The following is a 22152-nucleotide window of genomic DNA, read 5'->3' on the forward strand; positions in this document are numbered from 1 at the left end:
CGAACGGCGGTGGTGGGATCGCGCTCGTGCTGGTTGGAAGGGGGCGTGGCAGGGTGCGCGCGGAGGGAGGAGTGAGGCGGGGTGACGGCCGGAATTGAGGCACTGGGGCCGTCAGGTGAGAACGTGGATCGGGGCTTGTCTCCGGCGCTGTGGCATTGGGCTCCGAGCCCGCCTCTGCCACGCGGGTAGCGGCCCCCTGAGCAGGCCCGGCCTCGGCCTCGAGTCGGAACTTCACCGGCACACGGCGCCGCGAACCCCGTTACACCCCGTCCCCTCACCCGCACAATTCCCTCAAACCACCCCCTGGTCCCCTCACCCCCCCCCCCCGGTCCCCTTCCCCTCACGCCCGCCTCATCCCTACCTGGTCCCCTCACCCCCACAATTCCCTCAACCCCCGTCCCCTCGGACCCCCCCATCCCAGACCCCTCATCCCCATCCCGTAATCTTCCACCCCCATATTCCTTTCATCCTTACCACTACACCCCTTATTCCACACCCTTTTTCCCTCAACCCTTTACCCAACAACCCACATTCCCCCTCCAACCTACGTTCCCCCCCCCCCAGTCCCCTTTGCCTGACATGCCCTGAATCTCAGCTGGTACACTGCCATTTATATTTTTGTGTAACGAAATGGAAGAGAATTATAACTGCTTTGTCCTGTAGGATTATTCCTGCAGATGCTTGATAACATTATGGACACAGATGGGACTTTCTTGTATTCTCTGAAAGCAGACACAAGCTCATTGATGACCCACAACTAGATCCTTGTGGTCAGGCCACCCGTTTCCCATCGATGATGGGTCAGCAAATCTCCAACCAACAGCTCTTTAATAAACTCCCAGACCGGGTGATGAGGCACGCAGCCCTGGTGAAGGAAAGTGGCTTCCTGACCTACGAGGAATTTCTGGCCAGAGTGGCAGAGCTTAATGAGATGTGAGTTGTTTCCTTTGTTCATTTTATGATGTTGCCAATAATGCATGTGTTGGGAGGATCACAGGTTATATTAATCAGAATTTATTGACTTAAGCATGTCACGAAATTCGTTGTTTTGTGGCAACATCGCAGTGCATTTATATAAACCACTTTACAAAATAAACATAGTGCATGAAAAGTCAAAGTAAGGCAGCGCCTGTAGTTCCAGGGTCAACACCAAGGGGGAGGGTCATCTGCAGGCATTGCCCCCCCCAAGCAAGGTGCTATGCCCCCACCATCGCTCGCTGTCAGATCTGCCCTCATCCCCTCCAGCGTTACTAACATGCATCTAGTGACACTTAATGCCATAAAACAGCACTCTTGTCACCCACATCGGAGGGGCAGATGATGCCAACAGCACAACCCCTCCCCAACCACTGCACTGTGCCTCCTCTTCTAACACGCTAATGCCCCCCTTTAACATTAGTTCTGACACTGACCCTATGTAGTTCATTGAGGAATCTGATGGCAGAGGAGAAGCTGTCCATGTGCTGTTAAGTGTTCATCTTCATCAGAGTGAAAAGGGCATGGCCTGGGTGATGGAGGTCCTTGAGGATAGAACCTTCTTTCTTAAGACACTGCCTCTTGGAGTGAAGACTGGTATCTGTAATGTTGCAGACTAAGTTCACAACCCTCTGGAGTTTTTCCTGTCCTGTGCGTTGGCACTTCCGTCCCAGACAGTGATGCAACCAGCCAGAGTGCTCTCCACGGTACACCTGTAGAACTTTTACTTAACAGTAATCTCAAGCTAACCAAATATTTGAAATTCAAGCTGCTAACTTGATTGACCTTCAAGCTAACAATGTGACTGGTTGCCAGATCCTGCAAGTAGATATCTAGCAGCCTCCTGTTAAGGAATCTTGCATCTAAGCAATAGATGCAACACACATTACGCTCGTGTTTTATAAGTTGCTTCCAAGTGAAGCAACATTTCACTTGTGAATCTGCAGGGGTCATCTACTGCATCCGGTGCTCCCATTGTGGTCTCCTCTACAACGGAGAGACTGGATGCAGACTGGAAGATTGCTTTGTTGAGCACCTTCGCTCTGTCTGCTGTAATAGTGTGGATCTCCTCGTGGCCACTGTGACAGAATATAGATATTCCTTAAGGTCACATACAAACACTTTAAAACAGATCTTATTTAAAATACTAGTGCTCTGCTCATGCTAGACATGTTGGGGCCAGCGGTCTTTGCAAAAGCTTTAGAGAATGCCCAAGAGACTTCACTAATGGATCATTGTGTCCAAAAAGGCAACAGATGAAAGAGCTTGTCGGTGCCGCATTCTGTCTGGGGTAGAACGCTGTTCTAGGAGGGTGATGTGGTTTTGCAAGCAGAGAGAGTAAAACAGGCTTTTTCTGTGTGTGAGAGAGACACACACACACACACACACACAGAGATCAGTTCTACAGTCAGCAGCAGCAGCAGCAACTGGGACTGGAACAGGACAAGCTGAAAAGCTTGTGGAAAACCCCATTTGGAAGACTGGTTGTGAGTGTTTAGTTCAGCCTGGTTAAAGCCCTTGTGGTTCATGCAAGAAGAGAGGACTGGCTGTCTAATGTTTCACTTGAAATAAGAGAAACAAAAAGGAACTCTGTGGTGACCTGAAAGAAAGAGGTTATCATATGGAGAACCCTGAGGGAGCAAGTTTCGTCAGCAAGACGTTGAAATGGCTGATGGAAGTAAATCAGTTGTGGGTGTCCTGGAACAACAAATCTCTCTCTGAAAACTAACAAAAACATTCCTGAGCATTAACCATTTACCTTTCAAGCACCAAAGCCTGGTGAACTTTATAAATGTTAAATTCTGTGCATAGTATAAGAATTGCATGCAACCAGTGAACTTGGAGGAATGAGAAGTGAGATTGGACTATGAATCAAATAACTTTTCTGAACTTACACACACATTATATACATGTGTGCTTAGAATTAGAAGGGAGTGAAGTTAGGTTAGTTAAGTCAGAGTGATAAGTTCCAGCTATGTCTCTCTCTTCCCTGTCTCCTTTTACATAAATATGATAAATTCTTACCTCCCCTTCTAATATCCATTTAACACCTTTTGATGGCCTGGATTCCTCCCCCAGCCAGTACTGTCTGAATTTTGAGATTTCCTGCTTTTGACTCATTCTGCTTATTCCTTGAAGAAATGTTCAGGCCCGAAATGTCACCAATATATCTTTGCTTTTTATGGACGCTGAAAAGACCGGCTCAGTTTCTCCAGCATTTCGGCATGTTTTTACTACAATTACATTCATGTTTCACTCTTATAAGCTGTCTCAATGTTCGCACTTCCAACTCTCCTTACACAACTCCTTCACTACTTAGAGCTCAACTTGCAGCAGTTGAAAGATTCAAGCTGAGTTTTATTCTATTTCTTGTTTCCACCTCTCCCACTAATGACAAGGAGTTGATTGTCATATATGCACATGTGACTGACACTGTTACTCTCTGCAGCTGAACAGGTAATTGTAAGGTTAGCGTAGCTTTTAGCGCAACGCTGTTCCCTTGCCAGCGACCCACATTCGAATCTGTAAAGAGTTTGTAAGTACTTTCGGGTACTCCAGTTTCCTCCCACTGTTCAAAACATATGGAGGTTGTAGGTTAATTGGGGCATTTGGGTGGCACAAGCTCGTGGGCTGTAAGGGCCTCTTACTGTGTGTGCTGTATGTCTAAATTTTAAAAATTAATTTAAAATAAAACAGCTGCAAAACAAGTACATACTAAATATTAAAAATAATAAATATGCATAAAAAAGATAGATAATATACTTAGTCATCCTAAATATTTCTACGGTCTCATGATAGGGGAGTTGAGGACAAAAAGGACAAATTCAGGTTTGAATGGCATTCATTTTAAACAGAGGTGCAATTACATACATTTCATAAGAGCATTGATAAGAATTTAATAGATGTAATTTTTAATTTCCAACCTTTATATCTTTGGCTTGGCTTCGCGGACGAAGATTTATGGAGGGGGTAAAAAGTCCACGTCAGCTGCAGGCTCGTTTGTGGCTGACAAGTCCGATGCGGGACAGGCAGACACGATTGCAGCGGTTGCAGGGGAAAATTGGTTGGTTGGGGTTGGGTGTTGGGTTTTTCCTCCTTTGCCTTTTGTCAGTGAGGTGGGCTCTGCGGTCTTCTTCAAAGGAGGTTGCTGCCCGCCAAACTGTGAGGCGCCAAGATGCACGGTTTGAGGCGTTATCAGCCCACTGGCGGTGGTCAATGTGGCAGGCACCAAGAGATTTCTTTAGGCAGTCCTTGTACCTTTTCTTTGGTGCACCTCTGTCACGGTGGCCAGTGGAGAGCTCGCCATATAACACGATCTTGGGAAGGCGATGGTCCTCCATTCTGGAGACATGACCCACTGACCTGCGCACCTCATCCAACGCACCCCTACAGCCGACAAGGTTGTCATCCTGGGCGACTTCAACGCTCGTGTCGGCAAAGACTCAGAAACCTGGCCAGGAATTCTGGGCAAGCATGGCGTCGGCAACCTTTATATAATGGTTCAATATCTAACATTTTTGACATGTTGTTGGGAATAAGAGAAGTTCCCTTAGATAACATTTAAAAAGCTTGTAAACAGGACCTACAGCTTTTAATCTCTGAAAAAACTTGGAATGTAATTTTTAAATTGGTTAATACCTCATCTTTCAGTGGTCGCCACTCCCTCCTACAATTTAAAGTAGTCCATAGGTCCACATGTCCAAAGTCAAACCATCTTGCCCTTATCTGGATGTATCTCCTCGTTGTGATAGATGCAACAATGGAGATGCTTCACTTATTCAAATGTTTTGGACATGCTAGAGTCCTGGGAAATACTTTTTCTGTACTTTTTAAAATTAATTTTAAGCTTAATCCTTTAACTGCCTTGTTTGGATGTCTTAGCTTTTATTTCTCTTATGGCTAGGTGGACAGTGTGGCTCAAATGGAAGGACATTGCTCCACCTATTCATGCTCAATGGCTTTGTGACATTATGTCATGTTTAAATTTAGAGAAGATTCGATGGTCAATTTCCGATTTGAATTTAAATTTTCAAACACTATGGGGATCCTTTTCGAATAACTTTCAAAATCTTTGATTTGATAGTAATGCAGAGGTGTCGACTAATAAGGTAATTTATTACTCTTTCCTCTACCAAACACCTTCATTTCTGGTAGTGGGCTTAAATTTTCTTTTAAAAAAACTAATAAAATATTACTATAATATACTGGTAATTTGATTGAGAATGTGGGGTACTTTGGATGAAATGGTATGATCGAAGTGTAATTTTTAATGTGTTTTCTTATGTACTCTGTATTTTTCGATGTGTAATTTCAATTTCAATAAAAAATATTGAAAAAGAAAAAGAAGAAAACAGATGTGGAGGCATTTGTTTAGCCAGAAAGCGGCGAATCTCTGGAATTAGCTGCCATGGGCAGCTGTGGAGGCCAGGTGGTTGGGTGTATTTAAGACAGAGATTGATAGGCATTCAAATAGTCAGGGTATCAAAGTTATTTGGAGAAGGCAGGGGAGTGGGGCTGAGGGGGAGAATGGATCAGCTCATAATGGAATGGCAGAACAGACTCAACAGGCCAAATGGCCTACTTCTGTTCCTATGGATTTAAATGACTTGGCAATAATGCGGACAGTCCTTGTGAAGAGTATTTGGTTCCAGATTTTTAAAATTGATGAGCCAACACCTGTGGAACATTGGTGCTTGCCAATCGCTCTATCAGGTGATACTAGTTAGTGCTTAATGTGTTTTAAATTTGTGTTATTTAAAATTGTTACACAGTAAGTAATAAGTTGTTCAACAAACCAGTTCAGAATGAAGAGAGAGTTTAAAGTGAATTCTGGAACCAAGGCCTGACTGAACTTGAGGGGAGCTGGAAAGCAGAACCCTGTGAGTTTCCTGTAAAAGGAGCATGGGATCTGAACCCTGGTACGTTTCAAAGGAGACAAGGCTTGGTGATTTTATAAGGAACATGAGCAGATGCTGTTGAGTTTATATGGAGTGAGAGATGGGGCTCCAGTGGGTTGATGAGCAGTTGTGAAAGCAGGACTCAGATGTAGACACCCCACCCCCACCCCCAATCAATTTGTAGAGTGTTGGAACAGAGCTTGTGTGAGCCAAGAGCAGAACCATGGAGGTTTACGAATTATTGGATGGTGAATTACTGCTTTTGCAGTGCTGTCTTTTGTTCCCTTTGAACAAAAATGGATGCTGTGTGTGACAACCAGGAGGATGATGCAAAGATGTTAATTCAGTGTCCAGGGCATGTCATGTTATTAATTACCAATGGAAATTCTGAGGCATCTGTTGCCTAGGCTTCCAAATATTTAACTTTATGCAGGAACAATGTGTGCATGTAAAGTTTTCAACCGGCTTCTGGCCATCTAAGTTCTATTGAGGGTTTGATGTTCAATCTGACCTACATATTTTTCATCAGAATTTCCAAATACTCCTTGTCTTTTCAGTCAGGAAACTTGTTCTTGTAAATTCCAAGAACAAACAAGTCTTTGCAACATTTTGTGCAGGCATTGCTTTGATGCTAATGTCAAAATGAACAATCTTAAAATCCTATCTTATGGCAACTCAGCATCTGTATTCAGGAACCTTGAGACATTATGGTTTACTATTGAATTGGAAATCCCATTCCTTTTTTCTGAGAGTCTTCCTGAATCCACCATTTAATGCAAAAAGCTGCATTTCCTGTGTAGAATGTGCAACACGGAATCTGGGAATTCAGCTGAGCTAGCACACAGTGGTGTTTATGCTCCACGTGATCCACTATTATATTTACATGTAAGGACTGTGCAAATCAAGAAGCAATCTTGCAAGCATTGTCATCTTTTTGCTGCCTATTTCTTGGCCATACCAAATTCCTGGGTGTCAGCGTTACTGAGGATCTGTCCTGGAGCTTCCATGTCGATGCAATCACGAAGAAGACTCGACAGGAGCTATATTTTGTGAGGAGCTTGAGAAGATTTTGTATATCACTAAAGACTCTCAAAAACATCTGGAAGTGCAAGAGCATTCTGGCTGGTTGCTCAGGACAAAAGTAAAATTCCAGAGGGTTGTTAACTCGGTCTGCGACATCACAGGCACCAGTCTCCACTCCATCAAGGACATCTCAAGAGAGCAGCCTCTATCCTCAAGGCCATGCCCTCTTCATACTGCTAGCATCAGGAAAAAGATACAGGAGCCTGAAGACGAGCACTCAGCAGCACAAGGACAGCTTGTTTCCTGAAGCCATCAGATTCCTGAATGATCAATGAACCACGACACTTCTTTGACCTTTTATTTTTATTTATTTTGTAATGTGGTTTATATGAATGTTTGCATTCTCTGCTGCAAAACAACAAATTTTGTAACATGTTCATGACAATAAATTCTAATTCTGCTGAAGGATGGCCATGGACAATATTGTGGAACCTGTACCCTCTAGCTACACTGTGCTGGAAAGAGTGAATCGCTTCTGAAAGAGTAAACTTCAATTACTCAAAGCCTCTCTGTTAATATTATGGCCTTTGCACCCAGCAAGCTGACCTGTGTGTTATCATTTTGTATTTCTGTCCACTAGCACGGAGAGGTTGGCTACAGGACAGGAAAAGTACTTATTGTTTGAAGTACAACCTGGATCTGATTCCTCTGCTCTTTGGAAAGTCATTGTTCGCATTGTTAGCTCAAAGGTATGAAGCACTGTGTATTTGAATGTCGTAGTATGTGAAGAATTTCATCATTTATATGGTACAAAATACTTTTGTACATTCTGTTGTATGCAGTTGAATCCAGGATACTCAGGAGAAGAATTATTCAAAAACACCATGTAAGCTGAAAGGAAAAATCAGCAGATGCTGAAAATCTAAAGTAAAAACAGAAAACTGTCAGAATGGAATGAGGAAAGAAATCGATAAATCAAAAAGGGGGCTGTCTGAATGGATAAAACCAGGGAGAAGCTGTATCTGGTCATTGAATGAATGGGAACAGTTAGTGAGCAAGAATGTAGGAGATGCAAAGTTCAGAGCAGGAAGGGATGTCCAGCAGATCATCCAGGATATGTACTCCACTTCTAGTAACAAAAGACATACAGGCTGAACACAGAAAAGTCAAGTTGCCTAAAGTTGTAGAATTTAGTATTGGCAGGCTGCAGAATGCCCAGATGCAAGGTGTGGTGCTGTTCCTCAGAAATGAAGCAGGGGACAATGAAAACGGAGATGCATCTAAATTCCTTACATCTGTCTTCTTGTTATACTGTGGTAAATCAGTGTAGAGCAGTACAGTACAGGACCAAGTCCTTCAGCCCATGTGTTTGCTGGATATGGAGCCCTAATCAATGTACATGTAAACAAATAAAGAACTGTAAACAGATGATGAATATAAACAAACTGCAATACAGAGAGAATTTAAAAAGTCATAAAGTTTAAAAGTAAGAGTCTTTAAATGAGTTCCTGCTTGAATTTGTTATTGAAGAATCTGATGGTGATGGGTAGGAGCTGTTCCTGAACCTGGTGGTGCAATAGTCATATGTCTGTCTTGAAGTCTTTGGAACAAATAAGGATGAGGGGTGACTTAAGAGGTCTACAAGATTCTGAGAGGCATAGATAGCATGGACAACTATCACCCTTTTCCCAGGACGAGAGTAGCAAATACCAGAGGACATCTGTACAAACTGAGTGGAAGAAAGTTTACACCCGACGTCAAGGATATGCTTTTTGTTTTACACAGAGTAGTGGGTGCCTGGAAGGCACTGCCAGGGGTGTTGGTGGAGACTGGAACAAGAGGGACGTGCACATGGATGCACGTTATGGATTATGGATGTGAGGTAGGGAAGGTTTAGTTTGTTGAGTAGGTTTGTATAAGTCAGCACAACATTTGTGGGCCATAGGGCCTGTAATGAGTGTAATGTTCTATGTTCTAGAATTGGCTAGGCTGTAAAATGTTTGGTCATCCCACATGCAATGAGACTGCCAAGAAGAGTGGCTGAGAATCCTGTTTCTGGTACACCATTTCCTATCTTTTTCACAGACAGCTTTCTTCAAACTTTGTTTTTCAAGACGATGAAAGTGGAAGGACTGAATTGACATACACAAGTGTCCTGTTGTCATCCTCTCTGAGTTGAAGGTCCAAAGAATTCTCTCCCTGAATGTTCTAGTTTCTTCCTCTTTCAAACCCATGGTATTGTTTCAGTATGTGGCTTTGTTTGGATTCTGATGATGAACTTTACGATATCTTGACGATGTTAGTGATGCTGCATAAATGCAAATGATTTTCTTTTCATGTGTGCTATTTACAGTTAGCTGCCTTTAATCATGGCAAATGCTTTTGGTAGATTAACAAGACGACTGGAAACATTGAGGCCTCTCGAATTCTGAATCTCTATCAGTTCACTCAGCTGTATCGGGAGATTGCCATGCAGGCAGGTGGCGTGCTTGGCCAAAGCAGCATTGGGGAAGAGATGGCAACAGATGGATCATCCTGTCAGGCCAGCCTCTGGCTCGGCAAGTGAGTGAACCTCCATTTACTCAGTGTTCAAAGGAAGCAATGCTGACGTCCTTCACTCATCATAGTGCCCCCACACCTTGTTCAATCTTACTGCTTTATGCCACCAACCTTATTAACAGAGATGGTAACATCTGGAATGGAGGGCTGTAGTTACAGGGAGAGTTTCGATAGACTGGTTTGCACTAATTAATCTTTTCTTCATTGTAACTCTGTACTCTGTATTCTTGTTCTACTTTTTTACCATTGTATGACTGTTAGAGTTGACCTGTTGCAATGCTTGTGGAAGAACCCTTCTCTCGTTACCAGGTTTACTGTGATAAATAAACTTAAACAATTTAAAAAAACTGAAAGGGCACAGGTTTAAAGTGAGAGGGAAAGAATTTAAAGGAGCGCTGAGGGTTAGAATTTTCACAGGTTGGTGGTATCTGTAATGAGCTCCCAGAGGAAGTGGTAAAGGAAGGCACGATGACATTGTTTAAAGGTCGATGGGACAGGTACCTGGATAAGAAAGGCCTGATACAGGTGTGGTGATTAGCATGAGTGAGCTGGGCCAAAAGGCCCATTCCCCTCCTGTCTGATTCCAAGGTTTCTTTTCACTACACCAGTTTGTCACCAGCTATTTTTTAAAAAAAAAACTATTCTGGACTCAAGGAAGATGAGACATTGTGAAATGAGTGCTGTCTATGTGGTGACAGCAGTCGCACTGTGATGTTATCTCGGGTTCCAGGACCTAGACCCCGGCAATGATAAAGGAATGCTTCTAATTTTACATCAGATTTGTGTTTGACAGCTGTAATTGGAAGTGGTGGTGTTTCCACTGTTTGGCCATCATGTTCGATACAGGGATCTACTATGCTCTGCTATCCTTCTCCATGTCCTTGTAGGAGTGAATGGTTGCTGTAATTTCCTGTACAGAATTAGCCTTCCCCCAGAGTCCCATCCAAATCTGCAGAGGGTGTGTGATGCATTCAGGCGTCTGAGCACACAATCCAGACTGGCCCCTCAGCGTAGGAACTGAGAACAGGGAACATATCGTGTGGTTTTAATTTGAAAATTGAATGGAATAAATAAAATAATGAAGGGTGCAGAAAGTGAAAGGCTTTCTGCCTCAGCCAAGGTGACTGTAATCAGTGGGTAGAGGTTTGAAGGGTAAGAACTTTGGAGGGGTTTCAAGGATTGTTTTTCCCCAGAGTGTGGTTGAACTTTTGAATAATGACTGACAGAATGGTAGAGGAGCTGATATGCACACCATCAAAGAATCATTATTAGCACACAGCCATATTGGAGAAACTCACTGTGTCATTCAGCATCCACAGGAAGTAAAAGGCAGACAACGTTTCGGCTCCAAGACCTTCAGTGCTGAAAATCAGGCTGTTTTCATCCAAGAGATATTGTCAGTAACCATTATTTTTAATATTGATGGTGTTTGGTCCACTGAAATCACCTGTAACATGAAAGTCTGCAGACACTGTGATGGTAGTCAAAACATAGAAATTCTGGAGGAACTTAGGAGGTCTAAGAGGTAAAGATTCAAGCCTGAGCCCATCCTCAAGGTATGAGTGTCCACTCTTCCCTTTCTCAATGTCTTTTTACTCCCCAAGCAGTCTAAAGTGAATCAACACTTGTGAATTTGCAGGGGTCATCTACTACATCCAGTGCTTGTGTTGTGGTCTCCTCTACTTTGGACCCCCCCCCCCCCCCCCCCTTTCCTCTTGCTCTCTCTTCCCTTCTCCTTTCACAATATTGTTTTTTGGTCTGGACTCCTCCCCTTTTCTCTCCCAGTCTTTATTCAGACACCTGCCTACTTTTTTCTTATACTTTGAGGAGCTCAGGCTTGAAATATTGGTTATATATCTTTACCTCCCATAGATGCTGCAAAACTGACTGAATACCTCCAGCATTTCTGTTTTCACTGAGATCCTGTGTCTACTGTTCCCTGACCACAAGGTGGTGTCAGCAGCCTGCCCACATCTCACAGCTTCCCAGAGAAGTATCAGAATAGGAGCTATTCACCCCTCTGGACTTTTCAGTGGTGTGGCATCATAAACAAGGACTGGGGCATGGGGAGAGAACAGGAAGGTGGCCACAAATGTTTGGGGAACAGACTAGAATCTAGGCTAATTTCCTCAGGGGGAGGGGAACAAGCAGTGAATTGATCTGTTGAAATTGCCAATAATCAATAACTCCTCCATCTGGTTCTACCTGCTGATCAATTGGCTGCATCTTGCTCAGATCTAGTCCGTTTCAGCAGCATTGGATGGGTACATGAATGTGAGGGATATAGACTGGGTGCAGGTCAGTGGACAAACACAGGAATCCTGGAGGATCTCAGCAGGTCCACAGTGTCCAAGAGGAAAGATATATAACCGACACTTTGGGCCTGAGCCCTTCTTCCCATACCATTGATTATATATCTTTACCCCCTGTGGACGGTACGAAACCTCCTGAATTCCCACCAGAATTCTTGTGTTTTTATGACAGTGACAGCCTCTGTAGACTTCTGTGTTTCACTCTAGGCACACACTAGAATGGCCGAAAGGCTTGTTTCTGTGTTGTAATGTTCCATGTTTTGAACTTCATTCGACTCGCTAGAACAATTGACACTGATCTCTTGTGCCCATAAACTGACCTCACTTTCATTTAAAACTTTTATATAAATATTTTAAGAGCATTTAATTTAACACAATGCAAATCATTGAAGCATTAAAACAAAATATTTTTAAAATTGAACTTATTTTCCCCTCTGGCTTCTCATTCTGTTCCCCACTGTCATCATGGGGATCTGTGGGGGCTTGTCGAGGATCTGAGGAGTGATGAGTGGTCCTGGAGAATCCCTGTAGGACAGAGCCCCGCCACTGGATTTTATGCAGACTTGTGTGGCTTTGGTTAAAGCACAAATGCTGGAGGAACTCAGCAGATCTTGGAGGTAAAGATATATAACCGATGTTTCAGGCCTGAGCCCTTCTTCAAGGTATGAGAAAAAAGCAGACAGGCACCTAAATAAAAGAAAGAAATGGCAGGGGGAGGAGTATAGACTAACAGGAAAAATGTCAGTAATATATCTTTACTTCCTATGGTCACTGCAAGACCTCTGAGTTCCTCCCCCGTTTATATGTTTTTACTATAATCACAGCATCTGCAGACTTTCACATTTCACTTTTGTAGCTTTGTTTGTCTGCAAGTCTGGACGAATGGGTTTCACAACGTCTCCAAAGAAATCCTGAATTTGCGGGAGTTTCAATGACTGATCAGTAGTCGTCTCACTCAGCAAGGTGTAGACCGTTGCTGAGCTAGAATTAAAGCTGTTGGTGGGAACAAGATTATACTTTGCTACAGGAAGGCTGTCATTAAACCAGAAATAGAGAAAAAATATTCACAAGGATGAACCACAAGAGGGAATGGTCTCTGGTGAGACCACATTTGAAATATCGTGTTCATTTCTGGTCACCTCATTACAGGAAGCTACGGAGAACATACAGAGGAGATTTACCAGGATGTTGCATGGATTGGAAAATAAGTCTTGTGAGACAAGGTTAGCAGAGCTTTTCTCTTTGGAGGGAAGAAGGATGAGAGAAGACTTAATAGAAGTCTACAAGATTCTGAGAGGCATAGATAGGTAGACAGACAGCAGCTGTCTCCCAGGGCAGGAGTAGCAAAAACCAGGGGACATCTGTACAAAGTGAAAGGAGGGAGGTTTAGATGAGGCATTAGGGGTAATTTTTTTAAGCAGAAACTTGTGTGTGTCTGGAATGCATTGCCAGGGATAGTGGTTGAGTCTTACAATAAGTGGATTTAAGAGACTCTTAGATAAGCACATGGAAGGTTTCATTTTTAAGTATACAGTATAACTCCGATTTTCCAAAATGGTCGGGACCGGGCCTATTTCAGATAAACATTCAGAGAACTGGTCACTTTTTCAAAAACAGCCCAATCACAATAGCAAATCACTTGTAACTGTGTTTAAACAATAGCAAACAATAAGGTAAGGCTTTTTAAAACATTAAAATAATGTTTAATTTTCACCAAAAAAAAAATACTGGCCATCTCCATCACCAACACTTCCCCGCCAAGACCCTGCTCCTGCTGCCGGGAGCCCGAGGTCCCTACTGTCGCCACTGGGAGCCTGAGGTCTGCTATTGCCGGTGCTGCTGACATCCTCAGTCATTTCAGCTCTGAAAAAAATTTTTGATAAATGAAGATTTCTGATTTGTTTCCAATATCCTCATTTATCCAAAAAAATTTAAATTTTGGATAAATGAGGATTTCAGAGAATCCGATTTTTGGATAATCAAAGTTGTACTATCTAAAGGTCAGCACAACATTGTGGGCTGAAAGGTCTGTAGTGTGCTGTTCTATGGGTTGTGAGACGAGTCTGGGACTTTCTTCCCTGAAGGATCAGAGACTGACTTTAAAGGGAAAGGTTTAGGGGGAACGTTGTGGTGGGAGTGTGGAATGAGCTGCTGTCTGACATGGTAAATGAGAGCTTAACTTTTAAAAATAAATTGGATAGATACATGGATGGGAAAAGTCTGGACGGTATGGAATGGGTGCAGGTCAGTGCAACTAGTGGTATGATGTTTTGTCACAGACTAGAAGGGCCGACATGCCTGTTTTCTGTGTAGTGTTATCTGATTCTAACCCTTCTAGAGCCTTATAAAATCATAAGGTGCATGGATAAGGTGAATAGTGACTGTCTTTTTCCCAGGGAGGGAATTAAAACTAGAGGGCACAGATGAGGTAAGAGGGGGCCTGAAGCACAACTCTTACCCCACAAAAGATGATGGGTATGTGGAACGAGCTGGCTGAGAGTGGTAGGGTGGGGGGAGCAATTACAACACTGAAAAGAGATTATGATAGGAACACAAATAGGATAGGTTCAGAGGAATATGGGTTGAATGCAGATAAATTCCTGTTTTGGGGTGTTATCCTGTGACTCAGTTCATCTGTGAAAACATCAAGTTGTGCTTTCCAGCAGCAGATGTAAGGAGAGAGGCTGAACTTAATCTGTTTTTAAAAAAAAAAGAGCAAACGTGTGAAGAAATCTATACTCACTCACACTGAAAACCAAATCCTTTTCTGCTGCAGTAGCTGAGAACGTGGTGGGAGATGGATCCACTCAAAACAACTCCGGTCTTCAGAAGTTGAGTTACAGGGAAAGAATTAAATCGGTTAGGACTTTATTCCTTGGAGTGTAGAAGATTGAAGGGAGATTTGTTAGAGATTTACAAAATTATGAGATATATAGACAGAGTAAATGCGAGTAGGCTCTTTCCACTTAGATTAGGAGAGATAAATACAAGAGGACATGACTTTAAAGGGAAAGGTTTAGGGGGAACGTTGTGGTGGGAGTGTGGAATGAGCTGCTGTCTGACATGGTAAATGAGGGCTTAACTTTTAAAAATAAATTGGATAGATACATGGATGGGAAAAGTCTGGACGGTATGGAATGGGTGCAGGTCAGTGCGACTAGTGGTATGATGTTTCGTCACAGACTAGAAGGGCCGACATGCCTGTTTTCTGTGTAGTGTTATCTGATTCTAACCCTTCAGAGGCACAAACTCAGGAAAACTGAGCTGTAAATAACCAGGGAAATGACTCTGGGATATCTGGTCTTCAGGAGCAATGAGGTCCAAAGTGACAAAGTGAGGGGATCAAAGACATATTTATCAACCGAATGGCAAAATGCACTAAATTGTGTGTTGGGATGAACGTAACACAAAGGTCATTGCTTCCCTCTATAGGATTAAGGAGATGACAGACGAGGAAGAGTGTTGTATCTGTATGGATGGGCGAGCTGACCTCATTCTGCCTTGTACTCATAGTTTCTGCCAGAAGTGTATTGACAAATGGTGAGTTCAAGTTCATGTATCATCTGATTGCACAAGTACAATCCAGTCCTCGTTGCAAAACTCGCACACAACCAGACATAACACACATGCAATAAAACACGAAAGTCTGCAGATACCACGGTTGAAGTAAAAATACAACTCAGCAGGTCAAACAGTTACCTTTATATAACCAACATTTCGGGCTTGAGCCGTTCATCAGGGTATGACCAAAATGTAAGTAGGTGCCTGATACATAATCAGAACAAAATAACAAATATCAAAATAAATAAATATTGTTTAATAAACAGTAGAGTCTTGGAGGGTTAGTGAGCAGTTCATTTGATTATTCAGTACCCTCACTGCCCCCTCCGTGCGCAGCTGGCCTCTAAAGTGCGAAAGTGGATTAAATTGCTGATACAGTGATGAGAATGGGCTGGTATTAAGATGATGGACTGATAGCATCCACCCAATTCTGAGCTAATTAGAAAATTGAGTGCTCTGATGTGAGCTTTTTCCTTTGTCACTCGAGGAATGTGGGCATTACTGGTGAGGGTATTTAATGCCCATCCCTCACTGCCCCTTGGGAAGATGGTGATGTCCTTGCATAGTCCACGATTTAAACATGGTGCTGCAGTTTAATTAGCGTTTTACTTCATAAACTATGGAAATAGATTTCAGATTTATTGTCAGAGTTTATCACAAACAACCCTGAGATTCTTTTTCCTGCGGGCCAGACAGAATTACCACTTATTGGTAGTGCAAAAAAAATGGACACGTAAACAAATAAAGAGAGAGAAAAAAATCAATAAAGTGCACAAGTAAGGGTTCTTAAATGAGTTTGTTATTGAGGAGTCTGATGGCGAAAGAGTAGCAGCTGATCCTGAACCTGGTGGTAAGAAGCTTGTGGCACCTAGACCTCTTTCCTGATGGCAGCAGTGAGAACAGAGTGTGTGCTGGGTGGTGTGGGTCTTTGATGATTGCTGCTGCTCTCTGATGGTAGCGTCCCCTATAGATATTCTCGATGGTGGGGAGGGTTTTGCCTGTGATGTCCTGGGCTGTGTCCACTACCTTTTTGAGGGCTTTATGTTTGGGGGCATTGGTGTTCCCATACCAGGCCGAATTCAGCCGGTCAGCACACTTTCCACCACACATCTATAGAAATTTGCCAGGGTTTCTTATGTCATACCAAACCTCTACAAGCTCCTGAGGAAGCAACCTCCTCCATGTTTCTCTCACTAAAAGTGCCTATGTTAGAAACATAAGTACCTTCACAGAAATTGCTCGAGACAAAAATTGAGAACAAAGAACATTTATTATACAACAATGCAAAGTTGGGTGCTTCCCCTTACCCTGGGAATACACACACACACACACTGGGGCTCACCCAACTTTTATACAGTTTATTTCAGTATAGAAGTACCCTCCCCCTTACATTCTTCTGCCTCCTGGATGAGTTTGGCATTAGGCAATCCTATCTGCCTACGTGCTGTTTCTGTGAACTTGGAGGACCAGAGGGTATCCTGTCGGTGTCCATCATGTCATTATCCTTATTGTCCTTATTCACAAACCTGTCTTTGTCCTTATTCACACCTTCCCGACTCTCAGGGCTACAACCTCTTCATATGCAGAACTTGCTAATACTGTCTAGGGCTTACTAATTACATATGCGGAACTTGCTAATTCTGTCTAGGGCTAGAAGACCCTTATCTTATTCAGACTAACTACTTCCTACATTCTAATATCTATTCTTATCCTATTCGTACTGGCTTTATTCATTACACATGTATCTATACTAGTTTCCTCATCTTCATATTTTTATATCAGTTTTACTCATCTCTCACACCTGTGTAAACAACTCATTTAAATGGGCTGCCAAGGATACTGGTGGCAACAGCCATGATGGTAACATTTAAGATGCTTCTAGATATACTAATGAATATGGAGGGATGGAAAGATGCGTGTCATGTGCAAGCAGATTAGTTTGGCATCATGACTTTGTGGGCTGAAGGGCCTATTCTCGTGCTGCACTGTTCTACATTCTGTATTAAACTGTTCTACCTTCTCCATGGTCTGGACTTAATTTCAACCTAATTAGTAGGCTTGTGATCTGCTGTCAGCTGCAGTTTTGATCTTCAAATTCTCAAGACTGGTGGAAAGCGCCAGTGAAACCAGGGTTTAAGCTCCCTGCTAAGTGCTGATCCTGACAATTCAAGAAAATCTGGATAAATTTGCTAATGATCCCATGCTGTCTGCATTCAGTCTTCTCAGGGGGGCAAAAACCTGGTCTAGATATGTTCTATAAGCTCTCCTCTGTGTACCCTCAGGTAGGCTCCATGGTCTGGTAGATAAAGTAATTGGCTCCTGAATCATCTAATTGATTTAATGATGAAACAATGCATTAGCTCGAGACTGCAAAATACAATGCGTTTATGTAACACGTTAATGTTCTGTGATTTCCCCAAGGCTCTTTGTACATGATAAAAGATAAGAACACCAAGCCATCCAAGGAGATATTGTCATAACTAATTATAACTAAGATGTTGATTGTAAAAATGCTCCAGCAACACAAAAGGACTGTCTTCACTAGTGAAATGCCACTTTTATTTTACACGGTGGCAACTTAAAATTAGCTATCTTTTGTATTTATTATCTCAATTTAATGTTGATTATAGATTTTGTCTAGAATTCGTCTTTGGCTGCAGTAAGAATTTTAGTATATATGTACTTTGTACATGACAAAAATCTTAGTTATCAAGTTGGCCAAAGAAGTGGTCTTAAAGAATGCAAAGATGGGTTGTGAGAGGTAAAAGTTGGGAAAGGAATTCCAGAGGTCAGGACATGCATGGTTGATGCCCTGGGTAGGGCAGAAAAATTCAGGGATATGTAATAGATCCAAATTGGAGAGCTGTGGGACTGGTTCAGATTCCATAACTTTGGGAGAGATTTAGCACGAAATCGGGATGTGTTGCCTGACTATTCACACAAAGGTTAGAAGTGTTATGGATAGTGTAGAAGGTTGTTATAGGTTACAACCTGACAAAAACAGGATGCAGAGTTGGGTGGAGAAATGGCAGATGGAGTACAATTTGAATAAGTAACTTTGGAAGGTATAACTTGAGGCGAAGTATGTGGTTAATGGCAGTGTGGAGGAATGGAGAAATCTAGGTTCATAAATCTCTCAATGTTGCCATGCAAGTTGAGATGGTGGTTACGAAGACTTATGGTATGCTGGCTTCCATTAGTCGGGATTAAGTTAAGAGCTGTGAGGTAATGTTACAGCTCTATAAAATTCTCCATAGACCACACTTGGACTATTGCATTCATTTCTGGTTGCCTCATTACAGAAAGGATGTGGATGCTTTTGGGGAGGGTGTAGAGGAGATTTGAAAGGATTATGCCTGGATTGGAGAGCAAGGTCGACAGCTGGGTTTTTCTCTTTGTAGCGACAAAGGACGAGAGGTGACTTAAGAGGGATACAAGATTATAAGGAGTTTGTATCCAGTAGACAGCCAGCACTGTTTTCTTGGGTGATATAAATAACAGATATTATCTAATATCTAAAAGCAAATATTAGAGGATATCTGTTTAGGGTGAATGGTGGGGGGAGGGGGGAGTTTTGGGGAGATGTCAGAGGCAAGTCTTTTACTCCAAGAATAGTGGGTGTCTGGAATACATTACTGGGGGTGGTGGTGGAGGCAACGACATACAAAAGACTCTTAGATAGGCACATGAATGTAAGAAAAATAGAGGGTTATGGATGTGAGGTCAGGAAAAATTAGATTGTTGTGGAGTAGGTTTATATAGGTTGACACAACATCGTGGGATGAAGGGCCCGTACTGTGCTGTAATGTTCTGTGTTTAAGTTGCCAAACACTCGGTGGTGGGTGAACAAGACCAGGTGGTTACAAATAAACAGCAAGAAATGTTGTCACTGTGTTTATAACCGCACATGCAAGAGTGGGGGAAACTTTGCTTGTTAACACCCAAACTTAGAGCTTGTTTCATCTCTGTGGCAGGAGTGACCACAACAGAAACTGTCCTATTTGTCGACTGCAAGTGAAGGAGGCCAGTGATTCCTGGGTGGTGTCTGATGCACCGACCGAAGAAGACATCGCGAGCTACATCTTCAAAATTGCAGACGAGGCTGGGCAACCCCACAGGCCCTAAGACGCAGCTGAGGGTTATCCTCTGACTACAGACTCCAGAAATCTGATCCCATTTGACAAATACAAAGGCTCTCATTGTACATTGGATCACTAAATTTTGCCCTCACAGTTTGATCATGAACCGGAGTAGACTGCAGATCCTGGTTGTATTCTAGGGAAGAAAGTGATACTCGAAACAAGTGTCACTAGGACCTTTTGTAGCATGCATTCTTGTTCTGCTGGAACTTGCAGTAGTTATAAGCTCCTGAGTGACTATGTGTGAGACTTGATATTAATTGATAAGTGCTGTTTGCCTCTTAAAAATGCAACTTTAATAGACTGAGATTCAGTGGTAACATTCCTGCTTGACGTCTGTGATTGTAATTGATTGAAAAGGAACTGTGGAGGAAACAGGATTTTGGTGGTGGTTTAACAGCCATATATGCTTAATGGATTATGAATCCTGTTTTTAAATGACCAGAGGCTTTTGTGAGAATCCTCCTAGATTTCCATAAATATGGGTTATCATAAAATATTGTATTTTGTGGATGGTAATTAGTGAGAGGCAAATGCAGAGAGTATAATGAGTGAGCATTGCTTTAGCTCATGAAAGGAGCCTGATTTGAATGGAGTTTATAGCTACACTTCCTCCGACTGGTAGATGAAAAAAAGAATATTTACTTTGTCCGTGTTGATGCTTTATTTTTCAAAAATGTAAAAGTCAACAACATTGCACGTTAGCTTTAAATGCTCAAGAAAAGTGAATTGATAAAATAGTTTCAGATAATTTATGAAATCTATTGGATCCATCAGGGTCGCAGACACATCAGGTTCACTGCTCCCCAATCTCCTTAACTGGAAAGTCTTCCTTACCCATTGTCCAGCAGTCACTTTGTTAATTATTTTGTAAACTTGGAATGTATTGTTTTACCCAGCAGACAGTGAAGGCCCGTCTTCTAAACATCATGCTCGGACATTCTCGTTTCCTAAGATGAAATGGTCAGTAGTTTTGAAGCGAGTTGTGGCATTGAGGGTGCAATATTGTGCATGTCTGTTGCTGCTGTGTTTATAAATGATTTGAACAATTGAATTCATGCTGCTGTATGTGAAGGAGTGCAGTACACACACAGGTTGAAGTACAATGGATAAATGCCAAGCAATAAAACGCTTCAGCTCCTGACTTCCACTGCAACGCATTCAAGGGCTTGCTTGGTTGAAGTGAATACAGCCTGCTGCTTGGCCAATGTACCAACCATTTTGAAAATTGAGGTAAGAGCTTCGCCTCTGACCTTAGCTAGTATCCATGAGTCAGTAGCCAGGATGCAAAGGTTGAGCTTGTACCCTGCATTATTAACAGTTAAAATGCACAACGTTGAAGTTAGTGGCTACTAATGGTCATGGCTGCCTTTTATGGATCAATAATGTATACCTATTTGCAGGAAGATTTTGCCTCACTTTGTTGAAAGTTCTCTATTGGTAGAATCTTTTTATTTGGTTTGTTTGTTAGACATAGAACAATAAAAGATTTTGCCCATTAACAGGATTTCACTTCATCTAGCAGCATACGGAGACTGCTCTGGTTACCGAATGGGTTGTGGCACCTTGTCATCAGCACCACTTTGTATTTCCATCAGTTTTCCCATGGTAGAGGAGCATACACATCTTGACTGTGTACATATGCTCGCCTTGGATTAGCTCTGAGGGAAAGGACAATGATACCCTTTGGCCCTTCAACTTCTCTCCACATGCAATCCCATCATTCCCATTCCTCCATCTTATTTCCTAGGAGCCATGCTATTTGCTCTCACACACCCTTCAATTTCCTTTGCCACTTTCTCATATGGGTAATTGACAGTCATCACCTACCTTAATGCTGCATCTCTTGAACATGTGGGAGCACCCACCAGGCAAAAGGAGAATGTGCAAACTCCATGCAGACAGCAGCCAACGTGGGTCCCATCCTGGGTCTTTGGAGCTATCGGGAAGCTGCACTAACTGACGTATCACATCCTGGGAGTGTCAGTCCTGATTGCCCCTCGGTTTCCAAGTAGCATTTGAACCCATGCCTTTTGAATTTGCTCTCAATATGTTGGGATTTGAGAAATGGAAGCCTCTAACTGGGAGTGGTGTTTGCAGTATATCCTGGATATTCATGCATGTATAAATTTCTGGGCAAGGCAATGGAGTCTTTACTCTCCTGGAGTCCCATCAACCCCTGACGTTGGTGACAAATCCACTCAATGAGTCTCCAATGCATCCTGCCAGAGCTGAAGAATTCCTGAATGAGTGGGTGCAACAATGTCTGTGAAGGCCCCAGCAACCTCTTTCTTACCTCGCTCAATAACTTAGGATGGAACCGTATGATACCTAAAGAGAAAGGCTGTTCAAGAATATTAACGAATCCTGCACTGATCTCACCATCCTCCGTGTCCTTCTCCTTATTCACCCTCCCCCTCTGACTTCAAAGTTAAGTCCCTTTGAATGAATCTCTCCCAAGCTAACAGCTTGTTTCCAATTTATGTGTAAAATGCCTTGGAATTTTCCTTAATCCTACTTGCCAAGGCCGAGTACTGAAACTTGTGTTGACCAACTGGCCAATGTTTTCATGGATATCTTCAACATTTCACTCTGACTGCATGGTACCCACCTTTTTCAAAGAGGCCTCAATTGTACGTGTACCCAAGAAGAATGTGGTAACCTGCCTAAGTGACTAGTGACCAA

General features: G+C 42.6%; 1 protein-coding gene across 2 annotated transcripts; it reads left to right on the forward strand.

Annotated features, from left to right (window-relative positions):
* Positions 1-10: 10 nt before the first annotated feature.
* On the forward strand, positions 11-20969 carry rnf141 (ring finger protein 141). Of its 2 annotated transcripts, none has more exons than XM_069903857.1 (6): positions 11-115; positions 730-933; positions 7537-7645; positions 9286-9458; positions 15200-15307; positions 19303-20969. In XM_069903857.1, the coding sequence occupies exons 2-6, from the start codon at positions 794-796 to the stop codon at positions 19451-19453; spliced, it is 681 nt and encodes a 226-aa protein (XP_069759958.1). In that variant the 5' UTR covers positions 11-115; positions 730-793; the 3' UTR covers positions 19454-20969. The 2 variants fall into 2 exon arrangements, with proteins under 2 accessions (XP_069759958.1, XP_069759948.1); XM_069903847.1 differs by having other exon boundaries at positions 15-115; positions 733-933.
* Positions 20970-22152: the final 1183 nt, after the last annotated feature.

Source organism: Narcine bancroftii, chromosome 1, assembly GCF_036971445.1.
Source record: "Narcine bancroftii isolate sNarBan1 chromosome 1, sNarBan1.hap1, whole genome shotgun sequence".
NCBI classification, from domain to species: Eukaryota; Metazoa; Chordata; class Chondrichthyes; order Torpediniformes; family Narcinidae; genus Narcine; species Narcine bancroftii.